Source organism: Oryctolagus cuniculus, chromosome 8, assembly GCF_964237555.1.
Source record: "Oryctolagus cuniculus chromosome 8, mOryCun1.1, whole genome shotgun sequence".
Classification (NCBI taxonomy): domain Eukaryota; kingdom Metazoa; phylum Chordata; class Mammalia; order Lagomorpha; family Leporidae; genus Oryctolagus; species Oryctolagus cuniculus.
Genome location: NC_091439.1, coordinates 81,393,026 through 81,420,640, shown reverse-complemented (window position 1 = coordinate 81,420,640; position 27,615 = coordinate 81,393,026). Strand labels below are relative to the sequence as shown.

At 39.3% G+C, this 27,615-nt stretch overlaps 1 protein-coding gene and 1 long non-coding RNA gene across 6 annotated transcripts in view; one reads left to right on the top strand and one right to left on the bottom strand.

Annotated features, from left to right (window-relative positions):
* The window catches only part of MAPK10 (mitogen-activated protein kinase 10), a 324,977-nt gene that overhangs the window by 186,677 nt on the left and 110,685 nt on the right, over positions 1-27,615 (top strand). For all 5 annotated transcript variants that reach the window (XM_051819603.2, XM_051819602.2, XM_017347438.3 and 2 more), the window contains exon 4: positions 8,147-8,316. In XM_051819603.2, the coding sequence (XP_051675563.2) occupies positions 8,147-8,316 (170 nt within the window). The remainder of the gene's footprint in view (positions 1-8,146; positions 8,317-27,615) is intronic.
* On the bottom strand, positions 6,546-18,609 carry LOC127483183 (uncharacterized). Its single transcript, XR_007909195.2, has 4 exons — positions 17,558-18,609; positions 15,413-15,546; positions 10,234-12,345; positions 6,546-7,467 (listed from the first exon to the last, which is right to left on the bottom strand). It is a non-coding gene; the product is annotated as an uncharacterized lncRNA (long non-coding RNA).

The window sequence follows — 27,615 nt, the reverse complement described above, 5'->3', positions numbered from 1 at the left end:
TAACTCATTTTATTCTCTTTATGAAGAAACATAATTTTTTTAATCCTATGCTGAAAAGTTATTTCTTTTTATATTATTTATTAGCCTGGATTTTTTTCCTATCTACGCATAATATCACTTATTTCCTATTTTATAGTACCTTTTTCTTATTCTAGACAAATTGGGAATGTTTATATCAAAAGGTATAGAATTTTGTGAGAGTATTTAGCAGATTAGGTCATTATAATAAAAAAGTCTACACTCCCAATTTGATCCTCTAAGGGACAACTTAATATTAATCTTAATGAGGTCAGTAACTCTGTATTCTCATTGCCTAGAACAGTACTTGGTGTATTGTGAGAATAAAATACATATTTCTTGAATGAAACACCAGGCTGCAGTAATAATTGACTGCAAATATCAAGGATTTAGCAGAACAAATGTTGATTCCCTGTCATACAAATTCTACTTTATTTTCACAAGTGCTTTCCTCTATCTGGTTACTTAGGAATTTAGGCTCATGCCATCTTATGATGGGCTAGAGGAGACCTCAGAGTGTAGAAAAAAATGAATTATTGAGGCACATTATCTCTTAATTGCCTTTTCATTTAGATGACACCTGGCATTTCTGCTTGTAGCTCATGGGCCAGGGCTAGTCACATGGCCCTAACACATCCACAGGGAGGCTGGGAAATGTACTGGACCATATCAATATTTGTGGAGCACTGTTTCTACTACAAGTAAAAACATAGAAAAAAATTGTTGACTGACTCCTTGAATTCTGTTGGTTACATGTGACTCATAGCAGTATCAGAGTGGCTTGTAGTGGCACTACTGCTTAGAAGTTATGTCAACTTTTGTTAAAAACATTCTAAAACTGCTATGTAGGTTTGTGTCTTTAAATGTTATGTAACTTTTCAGTAACATGGTAATAATTATAGTCATAATAAACTGTGCGTTTCCTATAAGCTTGTACCATGCTAAGAGTTTTACATAGATTATCTCATTTAACCTTATCACTAGTTAGAAGAAGACTAAAATTTTGGTCTAAAATTTCTCATTTGGAAAATCAGGATCCTAATTCCTACAGTCAGTGATTTGCTGGATACACAGCAAAGTGTCTGATATTATTATTAGCTCAGCACCTCATAGGTATTCCAGCAGTGCTAGTTTTCTTCCTTCATACATAAAGAAGAGGCAGACGAAAGTCATGTGGGCTCTACTATTGGTTGCTGTTATATATTTTTCATATAATTGAAAATAATGATTAAACATAGCTTAATTCAAAGTTTTTGTTACATTACTGATTTATTAGAAGCCATTTGTTCCACAAAATAATGATGTCTGGGCCAATTAATATAAAAGTGAAATAAATCCCAGGAGATAATCCTCCTTAGAGAATAACTCTTTAAGAGACAGAGCGGGGAAATGTGATCTAGACAGAATAAAATCTAATCCTACCTGTCATTAACTATTATTGTTTCAGATCTCTCCCTTTAAAACTCTCCTGTAAATAATTTGATTCAGATTTAAAACAGGCTGAGCACAAATCTTTGTAGCACAACAAACAGAGCAACTGGCCTTCGCTTCTGCTGACTTTACCCAACAGAACTGGAGTGATATCATGGAGCAGCTCTATCAGCTAACCACAACCTTGAGAATAAATAGTTCAGTACTGTTTCTGTCAAAAACAGAATCGTGACTTTTGGCAGATGGTTTTTGGTATCCAAATGACAATATTAAAAGAATATCAAACAGACTGAATAATTTTCTGGAGGTGACTTTTGTACCTAATTTTTCTTATTGAAACAGACCAATTTTATAGTCACAGTAGCTTCAATAGTGTATGACACACAGTAGGTGCTCAAGAGCTATTTAACAAATGAATGGAATCTGGCATTTTAAGCTTCATGGAAAGCCTAAAACTCAATCTTGCATCACCAACACAAGTTTGTCTATGGCAAGCTTGACTGGGTTAGTGGTTAGGTATATTCCAGCTCTATGCTGAAACAACTGATAAATGAAGAATTTGTAGAGGCAGCCATGTTATTCATTCATTTCTCTGGGTTTTTTAGCTTTTTTCCTGTAGTTCACATTATTGTAAGAAAATCATCAATATTATAACTTATTGTTAACTGAACTAGTACATGGTTTCATAAAAAATGCATGTTTAAAAGGTGGCCAAACTTTAGTTCATGTTAATTGGTACCACTAATTAATGTGTTCATACTTTGAGCCAATTATAGCTCAGTGTGCCACTTTCCTCCTCTAGAATACAGAATGCATTAATGGGAAGTAAGCAACAATACTGGCTCATCGTTCTTTCTCCCCTGGTAGTTGATATCATGTAAGTCAAATGAAACATACCTCTGTGTCTTTCATAAAAGATATTATTTCTACTACCTATTGTTTTATTCCAGGTCTATTATATAAAGAACTATTGAATATATTCTCCCTGAAATTGAGTACTAGTGAAAATTTCTTTTCTGTGAAATTATGACATATATAGGATTAATCAATCAAAACTCCCATTCATTATAGTTTTCTTGTGATTGTCATTATCTTTTTTTCCCTTTGGCTTTTTGTAAGCATGAACTAAGTTTTTTTTTAAAGATTTATTTTATTTATTTGAAAGGTAGAGTTACAGAGAGGCAGGGGCAGATTGAGAGGGAGAGCATGAGAGAGTGAGAGAGGGAAAGAGTGAGAGAGGGAGAGAGGGAGAGAGACAGAGGTCTTCCATCCGCTGGTTCACTCCCCAAATGGCCACAGTGGCCGGAGCTGGGCCGATCTGAAGCCAGGAGCCTGGAGCTTCTTCCAGTTTTCCCATGCACTTTCAGGGACCCAAGGACTTGGGCCATCTTCCACTGCTTTCCCAGGCCATAGCAGAGAGCTGGATCAGAAGTAGAGCAGCCAGGACTTGAACCAGCATCCACACAGGATGCTGGCACTGCATACAGTGGCTTTACCCGCTACACCATAGTGCTGGCCTCAAGTATGAACTAAGTTTTGTACTTGAGTTATCAGATATTCACAACTTAATTCTTATGGTAAAACTATCAAATTGTACCCTACTTTATTTGACATTTGTTCTGAAAACTGAAATTTGGTGATTTTATAGTTCCTGTATCTTTTATAGTGGACTGAACAAATCCTTTTTGGAACCAAGCAGGATCTAAATAATGAGTGAATGAAAGAATAAAGTGACCTGTTCAAACTTTCACAGCAGAACTGAGCCTGACTAGGTACTGTTTTCAGTTATATCATTCAAAAGAAACTAAGAAAGCTTAACCTCTAAAAAGTCTTAAACATCAATGTTTCTTGCATAGGAACCGGCTTGCCTTAACGTAGGCCTATCATCTCAAAATGAAAAGGAGGATGGAATGCTCCTGGAATATAGGTTATTAACATTTGAGTAAGGTGCAATCAAGGCTTTGGATACATGCAAGTTAGGATCAGTAATGTAGGGCATTTTTCTACATGAAATCCATGGCCATGGGCTAGCAGATAAATTGAAAGTAGGAACTCATTACATAAAGTCCTTTCTTACAGTTACGCAACATGCTGTCTTTCCATAGAACAGGTTATATTCTGGATTCCTCTCTGCCTACCAAAATGCCTACATTCCACAGTGATTATATTTTCTTTTAATTTAGCTTGAAATGGTTTTTGGTGGATGGATCATGGGTAGGAAACTAGTTTGCCCTGATTTTCTGCAAGTAAAATTTGATTATATACAGAGAAATAATTGTTGAATTATCTAAATATAAGCTTAATGTTAAATGGAGGAATGAAATTTCAGATAGTTTAAATCAACAGAATATTTTTAATACTGTAGTTATTTTAATTATATTGACCTTAAAAAGTTACCACTGTGATGACTTATGATTTTTAAAAACGTAGCATCTTTTCCTTATTATCAGCATATTAATTTAAATTCTTTCCTGAAAAGATAATTTCCATTTTGATGAACATTTATAAATATTTATGAGTTGCATTTATTCTTCCCAAATGTTTTAAAGTAAAGTTTACTATCAATAGGTGATAGAAGCTCATCTTCAAAAGTGAATTCAGAAACCACTGGTCAGGTACCATACTGAACCAATGAGATGAAGGAAATCCATCCCTAGAACTGCGGGGCATCTGGGCCTTTAAGGGGGTGACTCTCTTAGGAGTGTCATCATGACTTCGTTTTTAACTTCAGCATTCTTTGTTTACTTGTTGGTCTGCACTGCTTCTAGGTTTTGCCTCTTCAATTAGCATCTTAGAATGGTGACATCTCTTATAGTATACTGTTATATAATGTTGTGGCTCTCAAGATATGGAACTATTTTCAAAAAGTTTCTTGGCCCTTACTCTAGTCCCACTGAATCAGAAGCCCTGCAGTGGGGCTCAGAAATCCATGTTTCAGGGAGATGCCCCAAAATTAAATTAATACGCTGTGGTGTAGTGTGTAGAGCTGCTGCCTGCAGTACCGGCATCCATATGGGTGCCGGTTCGATTCCCGGCTGCTCCACTTCTGATCCTGCTTTCTGCTATGGCCTGGGAAACCAGTAGAAAATGGCCCAAGTCCTTGGGCCCCTATACCTACATGGGAGACCGGGAAGACGTTCCTGACTCCTGGCTTTGGATCGGCTCAGTTCCGGCCATTGCAGTCAATTGGAGAGTGAACCAGCAGATGGAAAACCTCTCTCTCTCTCTCTGCCTCTCCTTCTCTCTCTGTATAACTCTTTCAAGTAAATAAATCATTTTTAAAAAAAGAAATACATGTTTCATAAGCTTCCCCAGCTGTTTCTAATTCATATTAAAATTGTGTTAGAATTCCAGAATTCCTGCCTTAAACCTATTGGATAATCATGACCACTCAACACCAATTTTTGGTTCTTTCCTACTTGAATGCCATTCATCAGCTATCTTATCCTCTAACCTGAACCCAGAAAATACTAGAGAAAAGTCATTTTTAGTGTTGATGTTTTTATACAGCATACTTAATGCTATATTTTCAAATGCATCTTCCATACAGAAAAGTTTATATTTGAACTTTATAGGCATGGCAAGGAAGATTCCATAGAAACTGAAGACTAAAATTTTTTTACCTTTCTGAGCCAGGAAAAAAGCAGGACATTAACAAGGCTGATTTATTCACATACCAAAATGTCTAGAATAGAAATAGGCTGTGGCATGGAGAGCAGTCTCTGGTAGTGTGATTAAAATCAAGGACTCCTGGGTCCTGTGTGGAGGCATAGCTGGTAAAGCTGCCATCTGAGATGCTGGCATCTCATATGGGCACCGATTTGTGTGTCCCTGCTGTCCCACTGGCTCCCTACTAATGGCCTGGGAAAAGCATCAAAGATGGCCTAAGTCCTTGGGCCTCTGCCACCCATGTGGGAGAGCTGAATGAAACTCCTGTTTCCAGGTTTCAGTCTGGCCCAGCCCTGGTTGTTGAGCCATCTGGGGAGTGAACCAGCTGATGGAGGATCTCTCTCTCTCTCTCTCTCTCTCTAACTCTGACTTTCAAATAAATAAGTAAATCTTTAAAAAAAAAATCAAAGATTTGCTGCTCCTCCGCACGCAGAGGAGCTGCACCAGACCAGACTCTTGTTGTTCCCTTTTTTACAAGTCTATTCTATAGTAAAGCAAGAATGAGCAAACAGCGAACTCCCAAAGCAAGAATGAGTAGAGAGAAACGGGAAAGAACGAAGCAATGAACTTCCCCGCGAACTCTCCAACGCACTCTCCAACCAACCCACACCACCGTGCTGTCTCTCTTCTCCTTTATAGTCCTCTCCACCAATCCGTGCTCCGCCTGTCCACGTGTCAAGCATGCCATTCTCTTCCAATCAGAGGATGAATCGGCTCCTGCAATTCTAGTAGTCAAGAATCAGCTATGTAAAAGCTGGTTACTCCTTAGCGCCATATTATGGGAGGCGGGCTTCGCCTCCCGCAGGAGACGGATCCTGCCTCCCACAAGATTGTTTAAAACTAATGTTTCTCTGAACTTGTCCACACCCATTGTCTAAATTGTAATTCCTTTTCTTGTGTTCTTGAATATGCTTGCAATACCTTGGCTTTTAACCATCTTCTTTAATTTTCTGTTCCATACTCCGCAGATAGCCTCTTGGATTTCAGACCTTTTGTTATTACATTCGCAAATTTTGTGAAGTCTTCAGTTTTCCACCCAAACTACTAAGACTCCTAATCTAGGGTCCATGTTATTCTTTGAGGTCAAAGATTGTGCCTTGGCATCAAATGCTGCCACAGTACTGACTCAATCACAGGCCAGTCCTGTATCTCTTACTCCCAGATCTTTCTCAGCTGTTAAGGGGTTTGTGATCCTTGCACTGGATTCATAGGTTTTGCCACCCATGTTCATACCATCTACACTGTTTTCTCCTCATTTCCATTACTTATGTTGCCTGTGTCAGACAGGAGAGAAGTAGGTTGTGTTTTTATTTCAATCTTTATTTAAATCTTTCATTTAGAGAAGAAATGCAAAGTGTTACCAAGGAAAATGATTTCATGGCCAATCCAGAGGTTCAAAGCCCAGAGAAGTTTATATCTACTTTCTTTTTTTTCTTTGTTTTTTAAATATTTATTTACTTATTTGAAAGAGTTACAGAGAGAGTGAGGTATGTGGGAAATTGCTCATTATGGAGCAATACGCCACCTCACTGCAGGACACCCAGTGTTGTCTGAGGAACAAATCAACATGAGCCATGACTCCCATCATTGTGGCACTTCAAAACATGCCTGCAGATCTCCCAAATGGCCCCAGTCGGTTAATGCTAGCTTTAATGAGACTCACTGTCTTAGATGATTCCATTTTCAATTGCTGGGACTTAGAAGAAATCTACAGGAAGTGTGGGTATTCATAATCTGAACAAAAGCAGCAAAAGAGGGGATACCTATTAGGTGGGCATTCACCAGGGTGTACTGTAAGGAATGGGCTCTATGATATCCTGTAAGGTCACTTCTTTTTATGGACTATATGCCATTTATATCATAATGTACAATATAGAATAATTAATGAATTAAAAAATAATCATGGTTACCAAATACATAAACCAGAGTATCAATTCAAAATTTCCAAGATAGTTTTCAGTTACTAAATATGATTGATAGATGCATCTTTATTAATAATAAACAAAATGCAAAAGTAAGCTATTGAAAATATAAACTTTCCAAAAATAATGTGTCATGGATATTTTACAATAGTACTAATTTGGACTGAATTTTTGCCTATTACAGGATAATGGCATTTTGTCTTATATTAACGAGAACATGGAAATCAGCACTGTTTCACTCAAATTTACCTAATTAGAATAATTAAAACTACACGTTGGGATCAGGCATCTGACGTGGTGGTTAAGAAGCGAGGTGGCCATCCTGAGTGCCTGTTTGATGCCAGCTCGGGCTCCTAGGTTTTCCATGCAGCTTCCTGACAATGTGCATCCTGGCAGACAGTGAATGATAACTGAAGAACTCGGGTCCCTGCAACCGCATGGGAAACTCAGATTCAGTTCTTGGCTCCTTGCTTCAGTCCAGCTCAACCTTAGCTGTTGTGGGCATTTGGGGAGTGAACTAGAGGATGGAAGATCTCTGTCTCTCTGTTTCAAATAAATTGAAAATAGACAAACATTTAAATAAAAAACAACTACATGTTAGTTTGAATCTCAGTTCTTTCTGGGAGAGAATTGCAGGTACAATCTTCTATCCCTCGTCATGTGGCCAGTGGTCTGTTAGCAAGGACGACTGGTGGTCACCGCTTTCTTATTCACTTTGATTCAAGGGGAACTTGGATAGTCTCTGAGACCAGGAAATTTTCAGCAGATGCTTGCTCCATAAATTAGATACTTTATAAATGATTATGTGACTGAAATCTAAGATTGTTCTATTTTAATATTAAGAAAAAAATCCTTTGTATTTTTCCCCTAAATTCTTTCACTCCAGGTTATCATGTATGAATAAATATACCTATATGCATTTTTATATGCAATCTATATGAAACTAGGTGAAAATGGCTAAATAAAAATAATCACTAAAAGAACAGGCCTCTGCCTTTGAATATGAAAATAAAGAAAAATTTAATAACCAGGAGTGGACTTTTTGGCACCTGATTATCATTCTGCTTGTTTCTGTGTGTCATGTTTGTTGTTCTGCTTTTTGACAGGGATTTGATAAACAAGTGGATGTGTCAAATATTGCCAAATATTACAACATGAGCAAAAGCAAAGTGGACAACCAGTTCTACAGTGTGGAAGTGGGAGACTCAACCTTCACAGTTCTCAAGCGCTACCAGAACCTAAAGCCTATTGGCTCTGGGGCTCAGGGAATAGTTTGGTAAGTGGAATGGGTTTAAGGAACATGTGCATGTACCAGATATAAATATCCAAACAAAACCCAGATGATAAAGAGCATATGATGAGGGAAAAATAATTTTTGTTGGAGAAAAAAATGAAATTATGAGTATTACTGTTATTTATAAGACAATAACTAGCAATAAGTACATCTTGGCCTGTGGGTTTTTTTTTTTTTATGATCCACAGAAAAATAAGATTCATAACACAAGAACCATAAAGAAATCAAGAAACCTAGATATTTCTAGCTATTGGTAATATTTTAAGAAAATTTTATTTGTATGTTTCACAGTAAGAAATTAGGGAATATATTGTAAGTAAACAACAAATAACCCCTACCTTGATATGATAAAGACAGGCAAATGGTATATCAAATGTTGCTTTTAAAGTCCAATGTTTGAAATTAAGATTCTATTTAGAGGCTGGCGCTGTAGCTCAATAGGCTAATCCTCCGCCTTGCGGTGCCGGCATACCGGGTTCTAGTCCCGGTTGGGGTGCCGGATTCTGTCCCGGTTGCCCCTCTTCCAGGCCAGCTCTCTGCTGTGGCCCGGGAAGGCAGTGGAGGATGGCCCAAGTGCTTGGGCCCTGCACCCCATGGGAGACCAGGAGAAGCACCTGGCTCCTGCCTTTGGATCAGCGCGGTGCGCTGGCCGCAGCATGCCAGCCGTGGCGGCCATTGGAGGGTGAACCAACGGCAAAAAACGGAAGACCTTTCTGTCTGTCTCTCTCTCTCTCACTATCCACTCTGCCTGTCCAAAAAAAGATTCTATTTAGAAAAGAATGATATTTGTAAAAGTTTTGCCTAATGTTGGTAAAATGGTAAGATCCTTGACTCTGTAACAGCCATTCTTTTATGACATTTTTGAGTGATAAATTGAAATTGTGATAAATTTAGATCTGACTTAGCTGTTACAAAATACTTGCAAATGTAATGATATCAGGTTAATTGATAAGCATATCTTATCAACCAGCATATTTAATATGAATTTATTAGTTTAATAATTTTGAATCTCTTTGATTACCAACAGATAAGTAAAAATTTATGACATGAACACTATATATATCTATAAAGGATATTAATACAATATATTTAGTATATAAATTATTGCTGTTAATGAGGTCCACTTAAAAACAAACACACTTTAAAGGTATATTATGACAAACAAATAAGCATTTAATTAATTTTAAATTTCCTTTTTGATTCATCTGAAGTGTAATGTTGTTTTAGTGATAACAATAATGTTATTATTTCACATCTTTATTTTATATTAAATAAAACCAGTTAAAAATATTGCTCATTTCATTCTGACAGCTGGTTTAAGTTCATTTTCAGTGTTTAGTCTTTGCAAATGCAGAAGGGCACTCCTAGTGTACTTGGTAAATTATAACATTAGGGTTTAAATTAACTCACCAAGCTTTAGTTAAAATTCACTTGACCAATTTCCATCACAGTCAGTGAGTTATTTTTGCAATTTGTAAGATGGAACATTCCAATACCTTTAGCCATGAGCCAACTCTTTCAAGATTTTAAAGACATTTAAGTGGGTAAATATTTATTTTCAATATTTATGTATTTATTTGTGGTGCAGGTATCAGCTGATCTGTTGTTGCACAAAATGGTTTCATGGTGTGATAGGCAGAATATGCTCCCCAGTCTGCTCAGGTCCCAATCCTTACAATCTTTGAATATGTTACCTTTGAATCTTTGACTATGGTAAAATGGACTTTGCAGGTGCAATTAAGCTTAACCATTTAAAATAGGGAGATTACTTGGAGTGTCTAGGTGGAACCAGTCCAATACAATGAATGCTTGATAATGGAAAGGGAAGGCAGAAGTGTAAATCAGAAAAATGAAGTAGGAAGAGATAGGAAAGAGATTTGATATATGAGGGAGACTTACCTTGTTGCTAGCGTTGAAGATGGAGGAAGTGGGGCCATCAGTCAAGGAATGCAGATGGATTCTAGAACCTGGGAATGTCTGTCAGCTGCCAATCAGCAGTAAAATGGAGATCACAGTCCTGTGACCAGAAGGACTTGAAATCTGTCCGTGATCCCAAGACCTAGGAAACAAATCTTCCTCTGGCGACTCCAGAAAGGAGCTCAGCCTGCCAGCCTCTTAGGCAATGCCTATAGGACTTCTGACCTACAGAACTCTAAGATAATAAATTTGTGTGATTTAAGCTGAGTTTGTGGTGATTTGTTGTGGTACCAATACTAGTATACACGGTATACTGAAGCTTCTAATATTAAGATAACTCCATAAGTTACTTAAGTGTACCAGCAGAGAAAGTGAAAGAGTGATTCTTGTCTGCCTCTGTTTGATAGAAAACTATATAATATTAATGTGAGAAAGTTTTTCTAAGATTCTCTGTTCAGATGCTCAGATACTTGTGAGAATAATTTCATTTCTCTTTTAGTAACAGTGAGTCATCAAAAATGAGGTCTGTCCAAACTGAAAGGACTTTAAAGAATCTAAAATAGACACAAAGCAGCATTTGATTCAATAACTTAGTAGATTGTCATAGAAAGGTTTGAAAATCTTCAAGTAAGAGTTTTGTAGTATGTTTCATAAAACATTTTGGGTCTCTACTTCTTCTATGGGATAGAAATCTTCCTTCATCTTAGATTTAGTTGTAAGGCCACCACAAAACATACCAAACACCGGAGTAAGGGAAAGGGTTTATTGATAAGGATATCCAACAGGCTAGAGGGAGAGGGTGTAGGAAAAAGAAAGAGAGGGGAATTGAGAGAGAGAGAGAGATCAGGAGAGAGGGAGCATGTGTGCGGGAAGCAGGTCCTGTTATACTCTTGCACCAGGTAGGGAAGTGGGAGCAGCAAATTCTGTTAGGGTGGGGCTGGAGCTGACACATGCGGTTGGGCCGTTTGATCATCTGACTTCTAGCAATGGCGATGGGAGCCAGAGCCTAGGATGGTGTCCAGGGCGTAGATCAGGCCACAGATAAGACCTCACTATTTTATTGACAATAGTAATTGAAAATAGAGTTAGATAATAAAATACCTCTGAGTAGAAAAGAAATTAGGAGAGAAAGATAAATAGATACACTTTCCATTCACTGGCTCACTCCCCAAATGCCCTCAGCTGTCAATGTTGGGCCAGTTTGCAGCCCGGGACTCAGTTGGGTCTCCCAGGTGTGTGGCAGTAACTCAGTTACTTGGAGCATCCTCTGCTGCCTCCCAGGGTGTGCAATAGGAGGAAGCCAGAATCAGGAATAGAGGCAGGATTCAACCCTAGGCTCTCTAATGAAGGCAAGTAGCGTTGTAACAGCTGTGCCAAATCCTCACCACCAAATCTGTCAGTAAATTTGTCAATAAGGGAACACCTGAAGTCTATAATAATAGTCTCCTAAGATTATTTGACTTTTGTTTATAGCTGAGAGAATAAAATCATATTCAGGCTGGCAAAGAATGCAAAGGGAAATCGGATGGCATAGGATGGCATACAAGGCGTCTCCAAAATGTTTGTGGAAAATGTGTATGCCAGAAAAACAATGCATGGATTAAAAGAATGCATCAAAATAAACCTAACTTTTAATTACATCTTCCACAAACTTTTGAAATCCTCCATACCCCTGTCCCTCATCTTCCAGCCATCTCTAACTTGAGCGCAGACTCTGCAGTTATGGCATACTCCTCCCAGACACGAGTATTGTCTCTTCCTTGTCCATCTGCCCCAGGCAAGGCTTTGAGATACCTTGGTTTCCTTATCACATGGTGTATCTGTAACACACGGCTTCCTTACAGATCTGTTCTTGTATTGATTTGTCCTCTCCACCCACCTGACCTTAATTTAATTTCCTTTCTATTGCTTCTGTCCAGGGTGAGTTCATTTGTCTCTCACAACAAACACAAATTCATTTTCAGACCTGCTCCTGAAATCCATAAATCTTCTCTCTGTTCATGAAAGCAGTCAGCTTTGCATAACATCTTGAATGTTCCGTATAATCCTGAGTGTAGTGACTGGATGAAATTGGAAACTGAATTCCTAAATTTACTACAAGAAAAAGAAAACAAATCTCTGAGGGATAGACTAAAGAGTTCATTGATTTCCTTTTTTTATTTTCAACTTTTCTTTGAAGCAGGAATAAGACATGGAGGAACAAATTCCAAAACAGACACTATCAGATTCTTTTTACAGGTGTCACCATCAAACTGTGTGTGTATGTGCAAGAAGGATTCTTTATTTTTTTAAAATAATTTGTGTATTTTTATTTGATAGAGAAAAAAATGAATGCATGTTTCCATCTACTGGTTTACTCCCCAAATGGTTGCCATAGTGCCTGGTTTGGGTCTGAAGCTGGGAGCTGAGAATACCATCCAGATCTCCCACATGAGTGGTAGGGAAGCAGCTATATGAGCCATCATGTGCTGCCTTCTGAGGTGCGCATTATCCAGAAGGTAAAAGTGGAAATAGAGCAGGGGGTGGAACTAGGAGTCGAACCCAGGTACTCAATATGGGATGTGGGAATTCCAACCTGCATCTTTTTTTTTTTTTTTTTTTTGGACAGGCAGAGTGGACAGTGAGAGAGAGAGAGACAGAGAGAAAGGTCTTCCTTTTGCCGTTGGTTCACCCTCCAATGGCCGCAGCGGCCGGCGTGCTGCGGCCAGCGCACCACGCTGATCCGATGGCAGGAGCCAGGTGCTTTTCCTGGTCTCCCATGGGGTGCAGGGCCCAAGCACTTGGGCCATCCTCCACTGCATTCCCTGGCCACAGCAGAGAGCTGGCCTGGAAGAGGGGCAACCGGGACAGAATCCGGCGCCCCGACCGGGACTAGAACCCGGTGTGCCGGCGCCGCAAAGCGGAGGATTAGCTTAGTGAGCCATGGCGCCAGCCCAACCTGCATCTTAATGACTACACCAAATGCCTACTCTGGGATTCTGGTTTTCTACTATAAATGTTTGGCTTTATTGACACGCCACAGAATCCCCATCCTTCTAACTTGTTTGAAATGGAGTCTCATTTCTGCTGTCCCAGTTACCTTAAACTTGTTATTGGGTTCTGACAATTTGTTTTCCTTCTTTGGACTGCTTTATTGCTTACTTATTATCAAGAGAAAAAGTCAATACTAAAATATATTCAAAAGAAATCTGTTACTATGCTATTTTCTCATGCACCAGGAATGTTAGACTAAAAATGTCATTATTGAGAATCATTAAAACTAAGGTGAAATCTTCTGGAATAAAAGCAAATTTTCTTTCTGCCCCCATGGAAAAGAAAGATTACCTGTTGAAGCAGAAAGAATGAAAATTATTCTGCTACTCTGTGTGAGCTGGGAATCCTCTGTTGCTTTGTAGGTAAGGAATTGTAACATATTTTGTAGAAGAGTTTTGACAACAGTGGTCAGGTGTCAGTAGAACAAATCATTCCACAACATTTCCCAATCATCAGAAAAGGGTCTCAATGGTATTTCTTCTACTACCAGCCCCTGCACTAAAATGAGCATAGGAAGAAATAAACAGCAGGGGTTTTACTGTCTTCTCTTCCTGCCTTCCTGTTGTTCCGTGCCAAGCCAAGCGACACTTTGTATTATCTAACTTCTTCCTCTAAAGATGATTCAAACTGACAGCAAAAGTGGTGAAAAAAGTCACAACTAAATTTGGCAGCGAAAAATTGCCAATGCTGATCTTCCGTTTAACTGAAAAGGGGGTTATTGTGGTGATTTAAATGATGGGAGGTAAAACCCTGTTGTTTACTTTTTGGTGGTGTAACATAATCAGTTTATAAGTCGTCCCAATCCAATATCCTAAGACAATATTTAGCAGGATATTTCCCGTAAAGATATAAGCATAACACATATAAAAACATAGATTTATGGAGACTATTGTAAAATAGTCTACATTTAAAATTTAAGTACTTAGAAACAAAGTGATATATTTTATGTTAGCTGAACTTTTCTAAAATTCCAGTAAGAACTAAGAGATGGGGCCAGTGTTGTAACATAATGGATAAAGCCACTGCCTGTAACTCTGGCATCCCATTTGGGCACTGGTTCCAGTTCCAGCTGTTCCACTTCTGGTCCTGCTCTAGGCTAATGACCTAGGAAAAGCAGCAGAGGATGGCCCAAGTCCATGAGCCCCTGCCACCCTTGTGGGAGACCTGGGTGGAGCTCCTGGCTCCTGGCTTTGGACTGGCCAAGTCCTGGTTGTTGTGGTCATATGGGACGTGAACAAGCAGATGGAAGATTGATCTCTCTCTCTCTCTCTCTCTGTCTCTCACTCTCTGTGTAACTTGACTTTCAAATATATAAATAAATATTAAAAAAAAGAGAAAAGCATCTATTTAAAGTTGAAATACTTATAAAATGCACTAAAGCAGTCCAGCAGAATAGTTTATTTTAAATGCAGTATATTTCCATATATATCAATATAATGAATATATAATCCATGTACGATTATTGATGATAATTGTATATTACATGTATATATACATACTCCTATTCTGGTGGATTAGTTTAACTTAATTGGATTGATATCCTATGTTATTTTATTTATTTTAAATATTTATATATTTCTTTGAAAGGCAGAGTTAGAGAAAGAGAGCGAGAGCGAGAGCGAGAGAGAGAGAGAGAGAAAGAGCACTTCCATCTGCTGGTTCATTCCCCAAATGGCTGCATTGACTGGAACTGGCGGATCTGAAGCCAGGAACCAGGAACTTCCTCCAAGTCTCTTGTGTGGGTTGCAGGGACCCAAGTACTTGTGCCATCTTCTGCTTTCCCAGGTGCATTAGCAGGGAGCTGGAATTGAAGTGGAGGAGCTGGGACTCACACTGGTGCTCATATGGGGTGCCGAGTTGTAGGCAGTAGCTTAACACACTGCACCACAATGTTGGCCCCTATATTTTAGATATATATATAGATATATATATATGCTATACATTTCTTTCTTTTTAACAAAAAATTTGAGAAATAATTTCTGGTTAATGTGTTTTAATTAGTAGTCTAATGTAAATGTAACCATTTCCTATGTAGATAACATATTTGAGTTAAATTCTCAGTTATTCTGAGTTCAGCAGAACCTCATTTGTTTACATATTCTCATTTGCAAAGCGTCATGTGGCTTACCTCATCAGCTTCCTTTGATAGGTGGATACTGGTGGCTATATGAGTTGGTTAACGATGGTCAAGCTGAGGGCTTGATAGACTAAAGAGAAGTCTAGAATTCTTATACTTATGGTTTTTCTTGGTTGTTAAATATTCTGAAGGAGGGCAGAGATAGAAATCATTTAAAAAGTTAGCACTGAGGTGCATGAAACTATGATTATTACAGCATTTTATCTAGTGAATCCTTTATCATCCCAGCATCTGATTCTTTGTCTATTCCATCTGATACAATAGATACACATACATCTGTTTTAAATCCCCATATAGGATTTAAAGTGATAAGAAAATAAATGTGATTTGGTGTACACCTAGCATGTAAGGCTGGGAACTTTAGGGAGGGATACAAAGTCTCTTTAAAGCTATTGATAAAGTGATAAAGCAGGGTAGTTAGCACTACTTCCCAAGGAGTCTACATTGCTGACTGAAAAACTCCCCTGTGCCTTAGTTATCAAGGATAAAGGAGGAAAAGGTTTTCCATGTGTGTGAGTGTGGGTGTTTATGTGTTAGTTTTTGAATTGTGGAGAGTAGTATGCACCTTTATTTTCCAACTTTATGTAGTACTAGTGGGTAGAATTATTATGGGGAAAGCAGAGTCAAAACCAAAGAAACCAACAAAACTAGGACCAAACCAAAATATCACAGATTTTTCCAAGTGCTCCAAAATATGACTATAATAATGCCAAGTCAAATCATATGCATACAGAATCACTGTCTGTGAAACCATCATAAAAATAGTAATAGCCTCTAGGTACTTGGAAAACATGGCTTATTAAAAGACTCCCCCTTTAATTACTCATTTTTGTTAAAAATACACTATTGACTCACTGATGATTTTAGAAACTTTTTCTATCTTGATGAACTTGAGTTACTCCATCAGTGCAGATTTAATTACCTTTGAACTAATTAGATACATTAAAAAATGCCTCAAAAAGGCTAGCAACCAATTTTAAGTATATTTAAGAACAAAAGGGATTGAAATTTGGTCATGCTAATGTGCATGATACAAAGGTAGTCAATATATAATTATTGCTGATGAAGATTAAATGGAAAATTGATTAAATTCCCAGAACTCTGTAAAAATGACTGCACATTTAAATATTGTAGATTAAACTCCAGATACTGAAAGATACATTAGTATCTTCACTCATTACAATCGCAAATCCACCTATAATCAACAAGTCATTGAATTTCCCATTGTGTTTTATCAATAACAGTATTTAAGTTTCGGTTTTCTAGAACCTAGATTTACTTGTCTATAAAATAAAGATAGTATTATCTCGTAAGAACCAAGAGAGTACAAGCTTAGATACATGAGACTGTCTTATAAATCTAAAATTGTTATGAGCTTCAGTAGAATTGAGGGGAAGAATCTTGTGTTAAACTTTTCTCACAGTGGAAAATGCAAAAGGTCAGCCTATGTAACCCAGGAAGATGCCTGGCTGTAATAGTTGCTTGAACATCAGATTAAGTATATTACATGTTGGTATAATACAACTGAGAACATAGGATTTAATAAAATGACTTTACTAAAACTCTACCAGTGAGTCTGGCAAAGAAGCATCTGAGCCATTTCTCCCCTCTTTACCTCCCTCCCTCCATCTTTCCACCTGGATTTCAGTTAATCAATGTTATTTACAATAAATAACATTTAAAATTGATTTTTAATCAAATCTTTGAAAAGTGACTACATAGACCCAGCTAACTATTTTTAAGCATACAATTTGGATAGAAGCATTATATGATTATGAGGTTGAGGATAATGATGAGATATGGGTAAATTCATCCAGAGGGTTTTCTAAGACATCAGACTTCCTGAATAACACTAAAGAGACTTGATCAATGGTCCCCAAATGATTTTGTTTCTGGAAAGATCACTCAAGCTTCCTTGGCACATTTCTCTTCTCGGAGTCATTAATGAGCCATTACATGAAATGACACAGCTTTAATCACACATTTCCATTTAGCCCTTGACCAGTGGAAATGATTACCCTGGGCTTTGCATCTGGGACATCAGCACATTCGGTGTCTCTACTATTTTTCGTTAATTTTACAATTTAGACCCTTATTGCAACTTTATTGAGATAAGGAGTATTGAGCTTCAAATACCTTGTTTTCACTGTGGTCTGCGGTACTGATGGCCGGGGGAACTGGATTCTTCTTCTGCGTTTTGCTGTTCTTCGTGGCCTTTTTGTGCAGCATAGATTCCAAATATTTATTTAACTTATTTCTTGATTAATGAGTATGACGTGCAAATCCAATTGTTCCAACACAGAGAGAATCTGATGCTTTGAAAAACAATGGGTAGAAGTTTGATGTTAATATATTTAAAAGAAAAAATATGCATGTAAAATATCCACATCTCTGTGTGTTAGCCACAAATTATATATGTTCTCATGTGTACAAATATATACAATTGTCAGTGTGCTAACTGATGTGGAAACTGTTGTTGGTACATATTTTTAAAAATTGCATTTGGCTTTGGAATGTCTTGTGGACATTTATTCTGATCTCCGTGATTCTTCAGTTAATCTGTGATTATTTACATTGTATAGTGAAAATTGACAGCAAGAATTTGTAGCCTAGCAGCATTTTTCTTGACAAAGGTGAAAAGTAATCATTTAAATTTCCATAGATAATTATTCACTTACAGATAATTGAATCTTTTCTGTAAGTCATTTAGAGATACAAGTGATAATGTCACTGCCACAAGATTTTATTTTTCAGTTTCTACTTCAATCCTAAAGATGAGATAGTTAAGTGATACTGATTGATTTTTATTTTATTTAATATTTGTCTTTTAAGGCATCAATAGATTTTTTTTGTTGCCAAAAGGAAGTCAGTTTGTGGTGCATGTACTATTTTTTCAGATGCATAGATCCTGACTAGTTGTTAGGACCAAAGTGTACCATGGTTATATTAAAAATAACCCATAACCCACATAGAACTATCTGAAGGCTTAATACTGCGCTATTCCGTGCATCTTAGAAAAGCCAAATTCTTCACAGAAAGAAGTTAGATCATCAGTTAAAGCAAATTAAGCTAAATAACAGATGGCAACTGCTGTTCCTCAGATTCGGGGAATCGTTCTCATTTGAAGCTCCGAGAGACCTGTCCATTCCATCTGTAGATCAGGTGGCCTTTTATTGTTTTAAAGAAGAGAGCAGGTATGTGTTATAAATATTGTAACTAAAAATACTAAGGATTAGCAGAGCTTCTAATGCAGCTCAGAGGGAGGGAGGGTACTTGGCCGTGCCTCCGGCCTGTTACAGCATCACGTTCTGTTTATAGAGGCTGAGCTGTCTTGCTAATCATGGGTTTGAATGTGAGAGCTGAGGACAAAGAAAGACATCCTTTAGCGCGGAAGGTGGAGTGACAGCCCTGTCATCCCCTTTGTCTGCTGTCCGCTCTTGAATTCCTGATGTCTCCTGCTATGGGATTTAAATTTATTTAAAACATTTGACCCTGTCAAATGATTTTTCACTTTACGTGTTCAAAGTTATGAATCCAGCATTGAGCGATTGCATTTTAAGCTCCTGCATGGTTGGAGAGTTTAAAACACCACCAGAAAGGGAACATAGCCACCTCATTTGACATAAAATTTCTTATATGAGCTTTGGATTCTCCTAGCTATGTTCTTCCTTATTTATATTATTCTCTATTGTTTTCACTAAAATGTTTCTACAGATTTTAATATGCCATTGATCAAATCAATATATTACAGCCATTCTGGGTAGATACGATGCCCAGTATATTTAAGGTTTTTTTTATCTTTGAGTTCATCAAGGACAGCAGAATATGGTTGAGGGATGTGTGCTCTGCCCAAGAGCATGGGGATGCAGCACTTGTAGGGGCTTGACTCAGCCTCGTCTTTACCTGACCCTGGTGGGTGGTCACCTTCACCCAAAGGTACTGTCTTTTCTAATTCATGCACTCCCATCTGATGGGCTGGTGGCTGGTATTAAGTGAATGAACTTCAGGCCGGCGCCACAGCTCACTGGGCTAATCCTCCGCCTGAGACGCTGGCACCCCGGGTTCTAGTCCTGGTTGGGGCGCCGGTTCTGTCCCGGTTGCTCCTCTTCCAGTCCAGCTCTCTGCTGTGGCCCGGGAAGGCAGTGGAGGATGGCCCAAGTGCTTGGCACCTGCACCCGCATGGGAGACCATGAGGAGGCGCCTGGCTCCTGGCTTCGGATCGGCGCAGCGCGCTGGCCGCAGTGGTCATTTTGGGGGTGAACCAACGGAAAGAAGACCTTTCTCTCTGTCTCTCTCTCTTATTGTCCACTCTGCCTGTCAAAAAAAAAAAAAGTTAAAAAAAGAATGAACTTTAGATTTCAAATGACCAGTAAGAAACTCAGTCTAAAGAGCAGAGATAGGACTTGGAGAATAAGAACTCAGAGAAGATCTAATAAATATCAGATGGCAACTAATCCACTGGCCTAATGGTTCAGACCACACAAGAAAATGGAAAGAATCAGTGAATAGAAGAATTATCAGCCACATTGTTGGTACATAAACATCAGTCTCCTCTTTGTGCAAGCCTCTCTCCTCCCTCCTTCTCTCCCCATGCCTCCTTTCTGGCATCTGTCTTCCAAGGACTCCCTTTTCTTGAGCCCAGGGCTCTCCTGCTGAATTGTTTTCTTATCCGACCTGAGGCCTGCAGATCGGTTTCAGATGCTATCAGACGCTTTCTATTTTATCACCTCCTTGTCCTCTGTAGCTTTCTTTTCTAAACTGTTATGTAGATCAGCTCAATGGACAAGGGCTAGTTCCTTTGCTGCTGCTGGAAGGCTGGACCCAGCTGGAAAAATATCATTGTGTTGATTTTTTCCAGTGTGCATTTATGAGCATCACCTCAGCTGGGCCCTCATTCCTGCTTAGCAACCATTCTACTAGGTGCCTCTTCACCTCTCAATCCATATCCCATGGTGGCTGTTACAATCCTTCTAGAACTTTCATGCAAGCTCCCAATTCCATTGCATAGACTCTATACAGAATGCTTTACCTCCTACATGCCGGAGAAAACAAAAGGCCTCGGGTCTGTGAGCTGTCCATTTCACCTTCCCCCTCCTGTCATCTCCAGTCTTTCCAGTCATTCCAGTTCCTCTGTGAGGAGGACTGCAGCTGGACACCCAACTGTGTTTCTGAGTCTTTCTCCTCCCCTTGGGGTCTAGCAGTTGTTCTCTGTCTTGAATTCATGCAATGTTCCTCCCCTCCCCCAACTTCCCAACTGAGAGACTGAGTGAAGTTTCCTACAGAATGAGATTCAGGTATTTCAGAATGGTGTACTAGCCACTGTTTCCAACGTGCTGACAGCTTTTGTGCACCTGATATTTATAAGAAGCCATTGCCCCCTACTGAATGCACTTGATGTGCCTACCATTTCCGCTGGGAAATTATTACTGGCTGTGGGGAGCAACTCAGACTAGACTGTTACTCGAATTAAGACTTATTCTATGCATCTGCTCTCCCACAATATGGCGCTGAGAAGGGAGTAACAACTTCTACGCAGCTGCCTCTCACCAACTTGATTGAGCTGCAGGAGCTGATCCTGCTCCTGATTGGAGGAGAGCAGCGTAATCGGCGTGTGGGTAGCAGAGTTGGGATTGGTGGAAGAGGACTATAAAGGAGGAGAGAGACAACATGCACCAGGAACATCTATGAGGAACACCTGAGCAGCCCCTGAGAGAGCCGGCCGGCGGTGTGCCGCTCCCCCGCGGAAGTGGGGAAAGTGGAGGGGGAACCGCCCTTCCACGGAGGTGGAAGGGACGGTAGTCAACCCGGGAAGAACCAGCAGTAAACCCGGGGAGGGCCGAGCAGACGAAAGAACAGCACAGGGTCCTGTGTTGTTCCTCCACGAAGAGGGGGAACGACACTGGCTTTCCCATTTCAGCTCTCGGGTCACCCCGTCTGTGAAGCCCTAAACTCACCTTCCCGACTGCTGAGCAAGAGTGACTTCTCTCCCATCTGTGTCAACACGATGGCTCTTTTGTCACTCTTCACCATGTTATTACTATTTAAGTCTGTGTCTGCTGCTGCATGATGTTCGCTCTAGGACAAAGATCGTGACCTATTCATCCTTACAGTCTCCAGATTCCAAAAGTGCTTGATGCTTAATGGAAACCCTTTACATGTTGAATTGTTTCCTGTTAAATGCATTGATATCACAATGTGCGTATTTGTATTTGTAAATACTACATATTGGAGGAATAGTATGACACCCCTCCCCCAATTTCAGAGGAAATGCAGCAAATCATAGAAAATGTACTTGAAAGCCATTATCACCCTATGAAATAGGTACTGTTTTATATGAATGCCAATAATTAGGATAATTTGAACATTCTGTAATAATTATGCTTTAGGCTCATCTAAATTAATGAACTAGTCATGTCACAATTGATTTTTTCAATCATTCTTAAGTACTATAGCAATTTAAATTTTATCTGATAATATTAAATGGCACTGGGCCGGCGCAGTGGCTCAATAGGCTAATCCTCCACCTTGCAGCGCGGGCACGCTGGGTTCTAGTCTCGGTTGGGGCGTCGGATTCTGTCCCGGTTGCCCCTCTTCCAGGACAGCTCTCTGCTATGGCCCGGGAGTGCAGTGGAGGATGGCCCAAGTGCTTGGGCCCTGCACCCCATGGGAGACCAGGAGAAGCACCTGGCTCCTGGCTTCGGATCAGTCCGATGCGCCAGCCGCGGCGGCCATTGGAGGGTGAACCAACGGCAAAAGGAAGACCTTTCTCTCTCTCACTGTCCATTTTGCCTGTCAAAAAAAAATTTTAAAAAAAGGTTACTACATCTGAATTTTTATGGCTGGCGCCGCGGCTCACTAGGCTAATCCTCCGCCTTGCGGCGCTGGCACACCAGGTTGTAGTCCCCATCGGGGCGCCGGATTCTGTCCCGGTTGCCCCTCTTCCAGGCCAGCTCTCTGCTGTGGCCAGGGAGTGCAGTGGAGGATGGCCCAAGTGCTTGGGCCCTGCACCTCATGGGAGACCAGGAGAAGCACCTGGCTCCTGCCATTGGATCAGCGTGGTGCACCGGCCGCAACGCGTTGGCCGCGCCGGCCATTGGAGGGTGAACCAACGGCAAAGGAAGACCTTTCTCTCTGTCTCTCTCTCTTACTGTCCACTCTGCCTGTAAAAAAAAACCAAAAAACAAAAAACAAAAAACTTGCAATCTCAAAGAGAAAGGAAGGTTTACATTTGTTATGACAGAAAGCAGAAAGTCTGTTTACCCTACTAGAGAGGAAACATTGGATATTGGAGTCAGTGTGGAGTTGAGGGGGAAGGGGATGAGAGAGAGAGAGAGAGAGAGAGAGAGAGAGAGAGACAGATAGGCAGACACAGAAAGCTAAGCAGGAATAGTGAGAAGAAAACAGATAGCAATAACAGAAAGAGGGAATGGAGGAAGAGAGGAAGGAGAGACACATGGGAACCCAACGCAGACAGCTGAGCTGCACCCATGGAGAATCAGAGACTGAGAGACCAGAAAGAGAAAACATAATCAAGGAAGTAGGAAGGTATAATGGGATTAGCTATGAAAAGAAGCAATAATACTTCATAAAAGAGGAAAATAGAATTAAAAAAAACACTTATTTTTGCTTACCAAGAACCACATTTGACATGCTACACAAAATGTCTTCACTAAGGTGGTCATGTAGAGGCAGAAATCTGAATTGAGAAGTCTTCTGATGATGCCGCTGCATGAGATGAAGCGTGTGAATAGAAAAGTGGGAAAAGATGCTAGAGAAGTTCATTAGTCACAGAGTGAATCCTGCAAAATTGCTACCTCTGTGCTTCTTTGCACTTTGAGGAGGATGAAGTTCATTGGTAGAAGTGCCTCATTACTGAAATCTTTTCTTTTGATATACATGGTAAGAGATAGGGAATAGAATCAGAGTCAGCTACCGCGTCCATAGCACACAAACTTATCCTGTATTGCTCAGAGACCTTCGCTTCTTTATTAGAAGACTAACTATATTCATTGATTTTTGTTCTGAAACAGGTGTGAAAGTTTGGGATTGGAGGCAACATATTATTCCTTAAGGCAGTAACTGCATCAGTGACCCATGGCCCCTTTTGTTTTTTGGGCAGTGCTACAAAGGCCAGATGTTAGCCAGAAATATAAAGGGGATTTTGCACCAGCAGGAAGAAGTTATGAATCTCAGGGTCTATACAGGGACTACTAAACAGTTGCCAAGGAGATGGAGAGAGAGAGTGTGTGTTTTAATCACCCTAAAACAAAGATGTTCTCAGGGGAAGAGAAAATATAGGTCCCTATTTCACAATCCTTTGTAAATAGATGGCTTGGGCTTCACTTACTTTGAAATATGAAAACATTTCTCTGTGGAGGTTTCCCTTCACTCTACCTTCCAAGACTTGTCCTTAAATTAAGTTCAGTGTTCTTTGCTGAGAGCTCTAACAGTGCAGAAACATTAAAATGTCTATGAGATATATACTATTAATAGCATTACTAATTTAAATTTCAGCCTTACGGAGAACTACTGACATTTCCAGATTCAAATAACATTGTTGAGGCCAGCGCTATGGCACAATGGGTGAAGTTGCCACTTGTGATGCTGACATCGCACATGAGCACCAGTTCAAGTCCCAGATGCTCCACTTCTAGTCCATCTCCCTGCCAATGTGCCTAGGAAAGTAGCAGAACATGTTCCAAATAGTTGGGTCCCTGCCACCAACGTGGGAGGCCAGGATGGAGTTCCAGGCTCCTGGCTTCACCCTGGCCTTTGCCCTGGCTGTTGCAGCCATTTGGTTAGTGAACTAGGAGATCAAAGATCTCTCTCTGTCTATCTCATTCTCTCCCTCCCTCTCGATAACTTTGCCTTTCAAATAAATTAAATAAATATTAAAGTGATGTTATAAAATTGCTATTTAAAAAGAATTTGAAAGTAATTGTGTTATAAAAGCATGCTTGCTCTAACAATACCAAGAGCTTTTTTTTTTTTTTTTTTTTTTTTTTTTGACAGGCAGAGTGGACAGTGAGAGAGAGAGACAGAGAGAAAGGTCTTCCTTTTGCCGTTGGGTCACCCTCCAATGGCCGCCGCGGCCAGCGCGCTTCGGCCGGCGCACCGTGCTGATCCGAAGGCAGGAGCCAGGTACTTATCCTGGTCTCCCATGGGGTGCAGGGCCCAAGTACTTGGGCCATCCTCCACTGCACTCCCTGGCCACAGCAGAGAGCTGGCCTGGAAGATGGGTAACCAGGACAGAATCCGGTGCCCTGACCGGGACTAGAACCCAGTGTGCCGGCGCCGCAAAGTGGAGGATTAGCCTAGTTAGCCGCGGCGCTGGCCCACCAAGAGCTTTTAATGTCTTAATTCAGCCAATGCATAAGTGCACATGCTATAGCCAGATAAACGCTTGTTATGTGTGTAGAAATAAAAATTATCCTCTTTAAGCACACTGAAAAATGGATTGATAGTTTGGCGCCTCTTCACAGAAATATCACTAACACCTGTTATATGTGGTCAAGAAGTATTTATTAGTGTTTAGTTTGGTGAACAATATGTTTGAAATTCTATGTTATTGTCACTCTGATTTTCTAACAGGCTTAGTATCTGGTAAATGCTTTCCTTGCCAGAGGAACTTTGCCAACACAGAAAGTTTTTTTTTTTTTTTCTTGAAGCATAATACATCTTTGGAGAATTGCAAAAATGGACATTAATAAAATATTAAAAAGCACAGTCATTCTTTACTTTTATCTCATGTGTACTTCCTTTTACTGCAGCGATTTTCCATCAAGTCAGGAAGCACATCTATTTCACCCTAACTCATTCAATTTAATAAATCTTCATTTAGTACCTAGTATGTCCCAGGTGCTATGCTGGACGTGAGAGTTACTGTTGTGAGCAAACATGGACATAATTCTCATTTTCTGAATTTTGGCCTAGTATATGAGTTATGTGTACTTAGGATATGCCCTATCATGTTCTAACAAAGAGACAAAAAGTACAGTGGCTTGAACACTTCTCTCTTCCATTAAATTCTGAGCTGCTGCATGATTCCAGGCTTAGGGGAATTCCGCTTCATAGAGACACAGAAGTCTAGACAGTGTTGTACTTGCCTACATGGCCACTGTCACTAGGGTTACATTCCAGTCTGTGGGAAGAGGAGGAAGGCAAGTGGTGAGCAAGCATTCTCTCTATAAACACATGACTTAGAACATGAATATTTCTCTTCTTTCCTTTCTACAGTACTGAGTCTACCTGCATGCAAAGCTGGGAAACATGTCTGCTGGGTGCCATGTGCTTATGTAAAATAGAGAAGTTTCTTAGAACTGGGAGGAGGAGAGGGATGAATCTTGGGAGACCCTCTTAGTCTCTGATATATTTAATCTTTGATTTGTGAATCTGATAACTGATGCCAATCCGTCTTCTTGTCCATGAGATGTTGACTTGTGGCCTGGCTTCAAGTTAGAGTGGGTTTATTTATTTTTGTTCACATACTGATTTATTTATTTTTTTTTGGTACTCAATATATTGGCTACCACAAATTAGAGAAAGCATGTTGCAAAATACAGGATGCATTATTTTTTGTGGCTGAATAGTATTCCATTGTGTGTAGTTACCACATTCCTTTATTTAGTCATTTGTTGATGGACACTTGGGTTGATTCCATACCTTAGCTATTGTGAATTAAGCTGCTATAAACATGGAGGAACAGACTCTTTCCTGTGCTGATTTCACATTGCTGATTCATTTGTGTAAATTCCCAGGAGTGGGATGCCTAGGGCATATGGTAGATCTATTTTCAGATTTCTGAGGAATCTGCACGTTGTCTCCCACAATGGTCGTGCAAGTTCACATTCCCACCAACAGTGTATTAGGGTGCCCTTTTCTCCACATGCTGACCAGTATTTGTTATTTTTTTATTTTTGAATGATAGCCATACTCACTGGGATGAGGTAAAACCACATTGTGGTTTTTATTTTCATTTCCCTGTTGGATAGTCCTCTTAAGCATTTTTTTCATATGTCTGTTGACAATTTGGATTTCATCCTTTGAAAAATGCCACTTCAAATCCTTTGCCCATTTCCTAGCTGGCTTGTTTGTTTTGTTGTTGAATTTCTTGAGCTCCTTACATGTCCTGGATATTAATCCTTTATGGGATGATTAATTGCCAAATACTCTCTCCCATTCTGTCAGTTGCTTCTTCACTTTGTTTAGTGTTTCATTTGCTGGATATGAGAAGAATGTCCTTGGTATTTTGACTGGGATCACACTGAACCTGTAAATCACTTTGGGTAGTATGGAAATTTAGATTATATTAATTCTTTTCATCCATGACTGTATAAGGTTTTTAAATTTTTTTTGTCTTCTTCTATTTCTTAATGTTTTGTAATTTTCATTTTAAAGGACTTTCATATTCTATGTTTAATTTATTTCATGGTATTTCACCTTTTTTTAAAGTTATTGTGAATGGTACTGGTCTTACCAGTTTTCTCAGGTATGGCATTATTTCTGTACTAATTTTTATTATTTCTTTCCTCATACTAATTTTGGGTTTGGTTTGTTTTTGTTTTTTCTAAGAATTGAAATATATTGTTAGGTCATTTTATTGATACCTTTCCAGTTTTTTTGATGTAGTCACTAATTGCTATAAACTTTCCTAATAACACTGCTTTTGGTATATCCTATTAGTTTTGATATGTTGTGTTGTCATCTTCACTCATTGCAAGAAATTTTTTGGTTTTTCCTTTTGATTTCTTCTATGACTCACTGTTCATTCAGGAACATGTTTTTCAGACACCATATGTTTGAATGTTTTCTAGAGTTTTTATGTTGTTAATTTCCAGCTTCCTTCCATTGTGTTCAAAAAAGATAATGGTATGATTCAAATTCTTTTAATCCATTAAAACTTGTTTTTAAGGCCTACTATATGGTCTATCCTAGAGAATGTTCCATTCACTGATGAAAAGAATGTGTATTCTGCAGCTGTGGGATGGAATGTTCTGCAGATATCAATTAGATCCATTTGGTCAATAGTGTAGATTAACTATGTTGTTTCCTTGTTGATTTTTGTCTAGTTGACCTGTCCATTGATGAAAGTGGCATATTGAAGTCTCCCATTATTATTGTGTTGGAGCATATGTCTTCCTTTAGATACATTAACATTGTTTTGAATAGCTGGGTGCCCCATCATTGGGTGCGTA